The following is a 12,346-nucleotide window of genomic DNA, read 5'->3' on the forward strand; positions in this document are numbered from 1 at the left end:
AATCACACTAAAATGAAGAGTAAGGAGGAGGAAGTACACCCGATTTTTCAAAACTAGGGAGAAGAAAGCATGGGCTGTGGGAAGTAATAACACTGATCTCTGCTGTGAAAATGAGTGAGGTAGTGGGAGGAACATTGTCTCTGTCACTTGTGTATGTGGCTAACCACTTTAGCAAGTTTTAAAAATTATTTGTGACCCAGTGTCTTAATCTGAGAAGCATGGATAACGTCAGTGATCTTGCAGGATTGCTGGGAGGAGTAGCCCAGAGGTAGACAACCTGCTTGGTGCACCATAGACGTCTGTGCAGTGTACCTGTTACCTTATCTAACACTTGCCATTTCTACTTTGGGAAAGGAGTTAACATACTCAGACCACATCACAGCACCCCTCCTATTAAAGTTATTTGTGTACAGCTTTTTGACACTTTAGATCCTCACTCGGCTTCATGAAGTGAAGGTCAGCAGACTGACTGCAATGTTTGAGGAGCCAAACTTCACAAGTTCTCCTCCATTTTTCAGCTTGTGACTTCAGAGAAACACTAACCTCTCATCTTGAAAGGCAGTGCGAGCTAGTCCAATGGTCTCCACAGAGATCTGTTGGATAGGATTCCAGGTCTCTGGTTATCTCTGAAAGGCTTATCAGCTAAAATGAGAAACCACTTGTGACTGTGTTTTCAAATCAGTATTAAGTTGACAATGGCCAAGAGGATTTTAGCATTACTTCCCTGTGTAAGCTGAAGACAGTCCTCAGTGTTTTCTCCATTTAGCTGAAGTTTCAGCTGTGGCCTTTGGGCGAAAAGCTCATTTCTTTATTTTGATGCCAGTTCTTCTGTCAACTAAATTCTATTCATGTTAAGTTCTCCTACATTTCTGATAAGAAGAGACCCTTTTCAAAGTGAACCATTTCAGAGAATGATTTTTTTCTTTTACTTTATGCATATCTTGTCTAGTTTTAGGAACAAAATTAGAGATAATGCTTTCACTAGGTAATACGACCCCAAATAACTATACTTGAGAGGTCTCCAAATTTTACTCCTGAGAATAAAAGTGCACTTGGATATACAATTTGGCATTTACACTTTCCATCCTATATTCTGGGTATTGTCAGAAATAATGCATATTTCTTCCATTTAAATTATAAGAATGAACAATAAAAATAAGTGACTAATCTCTGCATAACATTAATGCAATATAATGAATGTGTTGAAGTATATTCATAGATTCCAAAATGTGAATCAGTAGCGAATCTGCTTTCCATTTCAAATTAAAATACACTATACTCCACTTCGTCAGGATACAGGTTATTAAAATGGTGAAAATGATCTGATTTAAATTTTAAGAAACTTCAAATAACTAGGTAATCAAAGATTTTATTCATATAAAGTGAGAGGATAGATCATAGAGTAAAACCATTTCAGCTTATATATTTTAATTCATATAGTCATTAACTACAAAACCCTTTTTTCTTTATGAAACAGTTGTAACTTAGACATAAAATATCCCTTTTCTGTGTAAAGCTTTTGTGATTCAAATTCCTCAAGCTGTGATATAAACTAAAATAAGAAAACAGAACACAACACAGGATGGCTCAGCAATGAATCATTCTGTGCCTCGTTCCAAATTATGCTGCCCATTGAAAAAACTCTACTTAATATGTTAAAGTTTTATACATTTTTCATTGTCTGCTACTGCATGAAATATTCAAAAAGCTCTTGGTATAATGAAATAGCTGTTAGGAATTTTTTTTTTTGGATGATGAATATTGTAATCATATCGCAAGAAATGTATTTTGTACCAGCCTCCAAAACTGTAAGTAACACATTCTTAAGAAACAACAAAAAAACCCCATAATTTTTCAAGCTAACTACCTAATTTAAATGATTGAGTCAACTTTTGGAGGAAGAATATGTGACAATTATTACAAATATTAAAGTAATTTAAATAATTTTTACTAATGTTACACAAAACCGACAGAGAGTTTCTGTATATTTTAATGGTGCAGGGAAATCTAAGGCACTTTTATAAATATCTATTGGCCAAAATAGGTGCTGATGTGATGAATTTTGTTTTAAGAGCAAAATAAACATTTTTTCCTAATAAAAATATCTTTTGAACATGCTTGTCATATTGAGAATTTTAAATAAGAGTGCAAGTGTATACTTTCCTGGATCCAGAACACTGCATTCAGAGCATCTTTCTCTTTCTACCTCCTCATGATCCAATCTACTCATTCACCTCTCTGCCTTTCCTGTCTCCTTAAGCCAAAAATTTCCCTTTTCTAACGTGACCTATTTTACATTACTTCTCACTTTTCAGCCTGTTTTAGAGTGGGGTGTCTCAATCTCAGCTCTATTGCCATTTGAAGTTTGATAATTTAATTTTTTATTGTAGAGGTAGGACAGTTAGCAGCATCTCTGGCTGCCAACCTGCTAGATGCCAGTAACACCACCACCACTCCCAGATGTGACAATCAAAGCTCTCCAGATATTGCTGAATGTCCCCTGGGGGACAACATCGCCCCTGCTTGAGAACCACCACATTAGAGCAACTTGAATACATAACATGACGTTCACCTTTGAATATATTCCTCATTGCATGAGACTTAGTTCAGTGGTGATGCTCAATGAACATATGATAAATAAATGCAGAATATGATGGTGTTTCAGTATTGCAGTACATTGCTAGAATAATAAACATGTTACTCTTATGAATTGAACTCTCAGATTGACTTAAGAACTTAAAAATACTAAGTCCATTTTGGATTTATTTTTCAGTGTTTGGAATATAGAGAGGAGGAGACAGTGTTTTTCCAATATGATAGATCTCACTTGAATTCAGTAGATCATAAATTTCTAATGGAACTCAATTCCTGTAGCTTCTGTCTTTCTTTTTTTCTACTAGAGAAAAATGACATCTAAATCTATTCCAGAGAACAAAGAAGGAGGAGAGCAGAGAAAAATAAAAGAGAAAGGAGCAAGAAAAAGATAGAAGAGGGAGAGAAGAAAGAGTAAGTCAGCAAGATACCATAGGCTTTTTTATACCTCTTAACCCATTTATAAAACAGTTGAATTAAAATAAAAATATTTTTAAAGGAAAGTGTATCTTTCAACTTGAACATCAATTAAAAGCCATTGACGTTTTACTTATATTTAATACCACAGTTATTTTCTAACATGTAGACAAGCAAAAGAACAGAAAAGAGAGAAAGAGATGAGAAGAAATTAAAAAAAAAAGGAAAAGAAGAAAAATGGAGTAAGAGATTATATGAGAATAAGTAAATCATCAATGCTTTAAAAAGTACACTTAGATTGCTAAAGAATCATGGCACTTTTTACACAACACATAGATTGATTAAATAACACTTAAATCAGGATTCCATTCAGGTTGAAACCATTTCCCTGTACAGTATGAATTAGAAATTAAGAGAACAAAAAAATCACTTTGTGTCTCATTAATTATAAGATAAATAAAAACATGTTAAGTTTCTGGTATTTTTTTTACAAGTTGAATTTCATTAATTAGTTCTACATTCCTAATTTAAGAAAACACAAGAGAAAAAGCCCATATAATGGGAAAAATTCATTCAAGGTTGTTAGCCTTTATACTTATCATCAAGCAGATGTGGACACAGTGGTTAAGAGCACAGAGTCTAGATTTAAGTAAATGAAAGCCTTTTTTCTGTTTATTTCTTTTTTCATTTTTTTAATCTATCAACTTGCTGTCTTTCACAGGTTGAGGGCTACTGTCTGTGGCATTCACTGTCTCTGGTGCTAACCCTGCATGGGACTGAGCATGTATGGACCTGTGGCTCCTCAGGTAAAGAGTGGCAGGTGTCTGCAATAAGCAGTGGTAGCTATTACTATTTTTATATTCGAACAATACAATAAGACCAGTATGGTCTTTCTAAGTTGTATCAAAAAAATCTAAGGTAGATTAACAAAAATTAAAATAATAAATATTCATGGTATTTGGTATTGTGCTAAGTCCTAGAAAATCATTTGAATAATTCCAACAATATTTATACTAGAAACTGAGACTTCATTTGGTCATTTTGGACTCCATGCCACCAGGATAACAGGTACAAAAGGGGGATAATTGATTCTGCTTAATTGGAAATGGTCATCTGTAGGAAAAGTACCCATGGAATCCGGAGTAGAGCCAAAATGCCTCTATTTCAACATATCCAGTGTCAAATGTTCATAGTATAGTACCCTATATAAATAAGACCTCAAGAATTAAACCTTTGTTATATTTCTCTGTCAAAGAACCCTGGCAGTTGAGTTTCCTTAGAAGCCAAAGAGAATATGGACTGGACAAGAGAATTTGGAAATTATAACAACAAACCATGACTTTGGGATCAGTTACAAAAATGAGTATTGTATCCTGTACCATAGTTTTTGTTGTTTCATAAATAATTCTAAAATTCAGCTAGTTTTCATTTTATCTCTCCTGTCCCTCATAATTTTATAGAGAGTATGGCGTGGGTGGCTAACTTTATTACTCAGTCTATGGACCATGCACATTGAAATGAAATTGTAATAGAATTCAAAGGAGAGAAGTAATATTATTCAGAAATCTTGGATCCATTAACTGGTGAGACCTTGGTTTGCTTCCATTTTTTACTGAATGTGGTTATGTTATATTAGACAGTAGTATTTCCCCTTTCTCCCCTCCCCCAATTTGGAAGTATAAACATCCATTTGGGCAGGTGGAGAAGAGAATTATAGAGGAATAGCAGGGTGGAGAAAGTCAATGGCAGTGGAGAAGCCTCCGTTACCAACAAAGTTGAAAGAATATATAAGTTTTTTATGGCTCAAGTGGTCCTTACGGGAGAAGCTGAGCCTTAGACTTCTTGCTGGGACCCCATTCCAGAAGGCTGGCCACTAGAAGTAAATTTTCAAGCAGCAAGAAGCTATGGTATATGCTGCAGTAAGCAAAGGGGTCACTGAAGGGAGTCAAGCTGGAATAGATTCCGCTCATCAGGAACTGTATGGAAAGTAGAGTCCCAAACACTAGGCCCCCAGGAACACATATGCAAAATCTAACATTTTGTTGCTAACATATGGGGAGCACTGAAGACATCTCCTCCCCTTTGAGTTTCCACTCCTAAAACGCTGAGGCAGAGAGGGATGTAGATGAGGCTAGAGGAGGAGCAAAGTGCACATTGAGCTCCCTTTACACCCCAAGTCCTCCAGGCCTGGGCATGCCAGGCTGGGAACAGTGGGGGGATTTTGAAGGGGGAGGAAAGAGATGGAAATAAGTTTCCACAAAGCATGGTTGAATGTAGTTACTGGAGAAAATGCAAAGCCATTTCACATCTATATCCTGCCAATATAAGTTACACAAAAAAATTGTTTACTCAGGAAAAACCAGAAAAGGAGAAAAATAGGTAAAGAAAAACTAAGACTAAAACTGTTTATATTAAATCAGTGGGTTATTGGGATTATGGATCCTCCCCCGCATATGTTTTTAAAGTTTTCACACAATATGTATAATAAAAAATACATGTGCCAAATTCCATATACCAAAAGTGATTATATATGTACTCATGAGTGTGTGTATGTGTGTGTATACATGTAGCGGGCTCTGTGTGTGTGCATACACATAAATGTATACCTATAAAGGCAAAGCAAACATTTTATATACTCTTCTCTGGAAATAAAACTACAACACCGTTTCGTTGATATACTAGGATTGCAGTTGTATTTATAAAGTTCAGAAAAGCTTGAAAGAGCATGCGTTCATGGGGTAATGTTTTAAATACTTCTGTATCTGTTGACAATCCCTCATAAGCTCAAATCTTTTCCCCTTTCTGGGACCATCTCACAATGTAACCTGGGTTTGTATACCATATGGAAAGAGATATTGTAGTATTTGATCGGATACTATTAGAAAAAACAAAGTGTTAAAGGCAGGCTAATGATCTGTATAACATCTACATCAGCACTGTCATCTTTGTGGTAATTAGAACAATTATTGTACCCATGAAGAAAGACAAACAAGTCCAGAGCATTTCAACATAGTTAAAAAAATACCCATATGTACTCTTTTCCTAGGATCTTTCATGAATGAAGACAGTGTCCTCATTTATTTTATTATTTCTATAGTACAATTTATTAGGTCCTGGAGTTTGAGCCTGTATTTAGCTCTTTTTGACTCTTACTGATATTTTCAATACTCTTAGAAATACCGGACCTTAAATGAGTATAATTACCAAAATACAACAATCACAAAGCAACTTGAAAGGAAGGTTTTTGAAGAGTAACATCCTAGAAGTTTATAAAATGGGAACTCTGCCACATGAAACATATTTGAGTTTCAAATAAAATACTAATCCTGCCTCTTGGCTCATTTCAAAGAAAGAATTGGAATTCTTCTCATATGAAATTAGGATAAAATGAGGTTTCCCTTATGGAAACACCAGAGCAGGAGATTTTGCATTTGAAGTCAGGATTTAGGAAATTATTATCATTTTTTGGAAGTTACCAAGACCAGCAAACAGTGAATCTTTTGTACTGAACTGAAGAAAATATCATGGTCATGGATATTCAAAAATAGCTTTTACTTAAAATAGTTTTATGAAAGTTAAAATCACCAAGAAGAGTCAATCATTACATATAGTTTCAGTGTGAAATGTATCTTAGTGTTATTGAACTTATTTTTAAAGTTATAATTAATGAATGCTAAAAGATATTGGTATTCTCTAACAACCATTATCCTTTATCTTTAACAATGATTCAATTTACTATAGCAAAAAATTATTAATACTATTTATAATAAATATGATGTTAAGCTTTAGTTTAATTCTCAGTTTACCTTATTGTCAGGTCTAATGTGTTACTTACTCTGTGAGGTTTGAGTGTCTATGAATTTCTTTATCAAGGCATCAGTAGTTTGGGTGTAAAGACTGAGAGCATATCTCAGAGACTGCAGATCTGGGCTTTTCTCCAAGAAATTCTTTTTCAGGCCATTTCCTCCAGCATGGAAGTATTGCTAAAAAGAAAAAAAAAAAAAAAAAAAAGATTATATAAATAGAGGCTTTTAGAAAGAAGTATGGAAGGAAGGACTTTTTATTACTGTAATAGTGAAGGTCAAATGGAATAATACAATTTGATCAGTGTAAGGTAGGTATGAAGAAATAGTGCTGCCGTTTGCCCATTGCTAAAACATCATCGTGGAAATCAGTTTGCCTAGATACCTCTGAATGAGGCTGTACATCACAGACCCCAGGTCGTTGAAGTCCTAGGCCTCTTCCTCTTTTCCAAAACTTCAGTTAAACAAGTGGGATCATGAAGAGGCAGTGGTCAGAATCCTTATAGAATGACAGGTTTAGGCAACAATAGTCAACTTGGTTATTGACTTCTGTTTCCAGAGCATGAGACAAATATGCCTAGGGTTGTCAGATTTTCACAGGAAAGGTAGCTCGTCATCTCATATTTCCCAGATACTAGTTTGAGATTCCAGGCTCAGTGCTGCTTCTCCATCTTCCTCCTCCTCAGATCACACATGGTCCTGATAGAGGTTACCCTGATGAAGCAGAGTAGTCCTTGGACATCCAACACTTCCTGACCCTTGTGTCTGATAGACATAATTAAACATTGAGGGGTTTGTGTGTGTGTGTGTTGCTATCGTCATCCAACAAACTCAAAACATTCCAATTTTTTTTTAAAAATTTTATTTTGTCGATATACATTGTAGCTGATTATTGCTCCCCATCACCAAAACCTCCCTCCCTTCTCCCTCCTCCTCTCCCCCCCAACAATGTCCTTTCTGTTTGCTTGTCGTATCAACTTCAAATAATTGTGGTTGTTATATCTTCTCCCCCCCCCCCGGTTTGTGTGTGTGTGTGTGTGTGAATTTATATATTAATTTTTAGCTCCCACCAATAAGTGAGAACATGTGGTATTTCTCTTTCTGTGCCTGACTTGTTTCACTTAATATAATTCTCTCAAGGTCCATCCATGTTGTTGCAAATGGCAGTATTTCATTCGTTTTTATAGCTGAGTAGTATTCCATTGTGTAGATGTACCACATTTTCCGTATCCACTCATCTGATGATGGGCATTTGGGCTGGTTCCAACTCTTGGCTATTGTAAAGAGTGCTGCGATGAACATTGGGGAACAGGTATACCTTCGAATTTTTATAAGTAAGATAATAGAGAAGATATATGCTCGTTCATAGTAAATATGGTCATGGAGGGATGTTAGCATTTTTGATGCTGCAAAGTGTTATGCACAGACATCTCTTTGAAAGGCAAAATGTCTAGAGATATGTGATAGAACTAAAGATGTTTTTTTCCAACCATTTATAGATGATAATATATTAATAGTGTTCTGTTAAGTTTAGATAAATGGTTCTCTCTTTCTCTTCCTGTACCAGCAATGCTAGAGGAACCTAAACACTCATTGGTAACTGTGGCTCACTGTGATCTATAATTCTCATAGAATGGAATATTTAGAAGAAGCTAAAAAATGATTCTGATACACTCTCCTAAATAGATATGTGTCATCCCTCTATCCTACTCCTTAAGAATTTCTGAAGTGGAACAATTTAATGAACTGAAAAATTGTAACTGTCTCAGTTTTCTTCCCCTATTCAAGGGGAAATGCAGAAAAATATTCTGGGCATTTGCAGGAATCTGAGTACATTTTCAAAAGCTGTAATGTAGAGGAGATTCAGAGTGTAGACCAGAGAAAGTATGCAATGGGGATATAACCTTAAGAAAGATTGCTTCAATTACAGACACCCTCCCCAAGGAGAAAAACCTATGGTTACTTAAAATTCCATTTACCGATTCTAGCTGGGTACACTGTTAAAACTCAAATTGTGGCACAATCTATGTATGGTTATAAAGAGCAGGCATAGAAAAATGGGAAAAGCTTTTTCTTACTCTTTAAGAGAAGGTGAAACAATATTTATAATTTTCTACACCTCGATTTCCTTATAAAAGTGTTAAAATATTTTCACATGCAGAAAGTATTTGTTAAGGACTATGAGTCCAGAATTGTTTCAGGTGCCTTGATGAATGAAAAACATATGATAGTTCCTTTCTTCAAGAAACATGATATGATATGTAAGGGTGGAAAAAGATTAAATGAATGCGTTGGGGGAGGGGAAGGTTTAGAAGGTTTAGCTTGGTCTAGGTTCTGTATCACGAGTGGTGGGTGCTCTCTGGAGATCTGTTTAAATAATGAACACAGGAAGCCATCAGAAGAAATAACTCACCCTAAGAGGAAAGAGCAGTGGTATAAACTGAACCTAGAATGGGAGAGGCACTCAAGAAGGGAAGGCATTCTCTTTGTCAGTGTTTCTCAGGCAAGCCTGTCTTATTAAACTTAAGCTATTTAAAAACTCTCTAAATTGTAGAAAATGAATAATAATGTAAATGAGTTTTGTCCATAGAAATTCAAATTAATTATTTCTAGTGTAATGCAACTGACTATTGCTTTGTGGATAGATCTACTTTGCTTTTTTTTTAATTGCTTATATATGTGTAGTTTGTGACATTCTCCTTTGAAGCCAGTTGTAACATCTTACTGGTTCCCTCATTAATAAATTAAATAACATTTTTGACAATTTTAACATGTTTTACAAGCATCGCAACTATACCCTCTTTTAAAAACTGTTCTTTATCACTGTACATAAAGTAGCATGGTGACAGCATTCATAAGGATGACCGTAGTTTTTACAGTTTTTTGCTGACAGTCTCAGCACTACTTAAGAAGAATTGAGGTACAGTTGACCCTTGAACAATGTGGGGGTTAGGGACACTGACCCTCTGTGCAGCTGAAAATCTGTGTATAACTTTTGACTCTCCAAAAGCTTAACTTTTAAATAGCCTAGTACTGGAATAATATAATAATATAATATAAACAGTTGATTAACACACATGTTGTGTGTTATATGTATTATATGCTGTATTCTTATAGTAAAGTAAGCTAGAGAAAAGAAAGTGTAATTAAGAAAATCATAAGGAAAAGAAAATATATTTACAGTATTCACTGAAAAAAATCCATATATAAGTGGACCCATGCAGTTCAAACCTGAGTTGTTTAAGGGTCAACTGTACTTGTAGTTCTTATAATATCTTCCTTTGGTATAGTTTTAAAAAATACTGTTTGCTACTGTTATTCTATTCTCATCACTAAACTCATGTTGCCTGGAAGCTGGAAGTGGCCTCTAGGGAGTAGAGGGCCCAGGGAAGTTGAGATGAGCTTAAAAGATCCACAATGCTTATTAACATAGTAAAGGCTGTGAGACCCCCTGGGGTAAATAAATCTGTTTACCCTCTTATTAATAAAATTATTTGGCCATAGGACACCTATATCACTGGACATCTATTAACACTTTTAGGGATACAAGTGTTCCATATTATATGATTTGGGAAACTTTAGAGTAGAAAATGTGTCTGACCTTCATATAATCGAAGTGTTTTGAGAGCCTAGAAGGACTCATGGAGGAAGAATACACGAGTTAAGTTATAAAGGCATAAACTCTGTATTTCTGAACCCTTTATCATAATGGGAAGACATGTTTTTACAGTAAGGTGTTATTTTGTAGAACTCTGGAAATTGGGTGAATTAATGAAGTGAAAACATAAATAAGGTAGGATTTAAAGCCCAAGGGTCTCTCTAGAGTTTTACGTTATGATACTCAATTGACTTTCTCCTCTTTAGCTGTAGGGTCTTACATTTCATTCCATTAAAGGCTCCAGCAGGGTATTGAGTGAACAGAAGATATGTAAGGGCACAAATGATTCCATTATCTTTTGAATGCATTTTATAAATGATGCAAGACAGGAACCCAAGAGAGAGTAGGAATGTCAAGAGAGAAAACAAATTGCAAGGTGCTAAGAATGAAAGCTTCCTGTTCAGTGGACACAGACAAAATAAACCACATGCCGTAGGATCCTCAAACAGCAAAGGAAATGATTTCTATGTTCTGCAAATGCAAATGAGAACGCTACTTCATGGAAACCTTTTACACACTGTTCAGAACCCAGGTGGCAGGGCCTAAGAGCGCTGGTCTGCTTATCTCACCAGCATACATAAGCAGGAGAAAGGGGGCTGTTCTTTCTCAGAAAGGGGCTGTTCTGTCAGTTCTTGCATGGACCTTGATATTCAACGATTTCATGTTCAGTTTCAATTCTTTGCAAGTGTCCCTGAAAGGACAGAAGGGTAGAATTTGTACTTCACTGAGGTTTAGATTTGAAGGATGTAAATGTGGTGCTGATGTGCGGGGGTGAATGTCTTAACTATTAAACAAAACCCACTATCCGCAGCTCAGTGCAATTTAGTTGATCTCCATTCTTTATGGTGAGCATTTTGAGTCGGAATTATATGCTAGAAAGGAATTTGTAAATTATCCCTTTGCAACCTGCAGCATAATCTAAGAATCTCCAGTTTGGTCTGTTGAGATGCTCTACTAAGACTAATGCAAATCAACAGAAAATAATTGGCAAAATAAAAAGTTGGGACAGGTCAACTTTTGAACAGAACTCCTTGTTCAAGAAAAGAATTTCCAATCTCTCAGTTGTAGGACTGTGAAGAAGCTGTTTAGTGCTATAAAAGATAAGGATGTCAGCTGGGTGACATTCTCTCTACCACTGGCCCTTTGCTGGCTGATACTTTCACCATGGACTTGGAAAGACAAAGGCAAAAAGCAAGCTTTTCCGAATGTGCCATTGAGCCAAAGCTTAAAGTTACTACCTTGACAACAAAACCTGGCTTCAGAAAGGTCTTGGCAGTCCGGAACGGTAGGTCAACATTTATAGGTAATGAGAAAAGGAAAAAGCCTGTATTTGTGATAGATATTCATATTCATGTTTAATGAAAGTACTGAATGGGGGTGACCTGGCTTAATTTGAGTAAATTTTTAAAGCAATAAAGTTTTATTTGCTCTCAAGTTCAAGTTCTGATTTAATAAGTGATGGGGTAGCTATCAAAGCTAATGAAATCTATAGGTAGACAGATCAAAACAAAGGGTGTCATAAAGCAAGAACATTCTCCATTGGTTAGGATGCATCTGGAATATTAGGTTTATTACTGGGCTTCATTGTTTCTAAGAAATATGAAAACGGAGAGCATTTTAAGGTTGGCTACCAGGATTTTCTAAAGTCTAGAAGGCATGTTATTCAATAAACAGCTGCAGATGACTTGGGACAACATGGCAGTTTTCATCAATGTCTGAGAGCCTATCACAGGGAAAAGGAAATAGAATTATTTTACAGTAATTTCAGAAGACAGAGGGAGGACCAATGCATAGCTAGGAGTAGAAAGGAAGCAGATTTTGGTTTGATACAAAGATAACCTTTCTCAAAATAGTGCATCTTAAAGATCAAAACTGC

General features: G+C 35.6%; 1 protein-coding gene across 2 annotated transcripts in view; it reads right to left on the reverse strand.

Annotated features, from left to right (window-relative positions):
- Window positions 1-12,346, reverse strand: part of UNC13C (unc-13 homolog C) — a 568,114-nt gene that overhangs the window by 50,113 nt on the left and 505,655 nt on the right. For both annotated transcript variants that reach the window (XM_063089570.1, XM_063089569.1), the window contains one exon: window positions 6,845-6,992. In XM_063089570.1, coding sequence (XP_062945640.1) covers window positions 6,845-6,992 — 148 coding nt within the window. The remainder of the gene's footprint in view (window positions 1-6,844; window positions 6,993-12,346) is intronic.

The sequence above is a fragment of the Cynocephalus volans genome, chromosome 3 (assembly GCF_027409185.1).
Source record: "Cynocephalus volans isolate mCynVol1 chromosome 3, mCynVol1.pri, whole genome shotgun sequence".
Classification (NCBI taxonomy): Eukaryota; Metazoa; Chordata; class Mammalia; order Dermoptera; family Cynocephalidae; genus Cynocephalus; species Cynocephalus volans.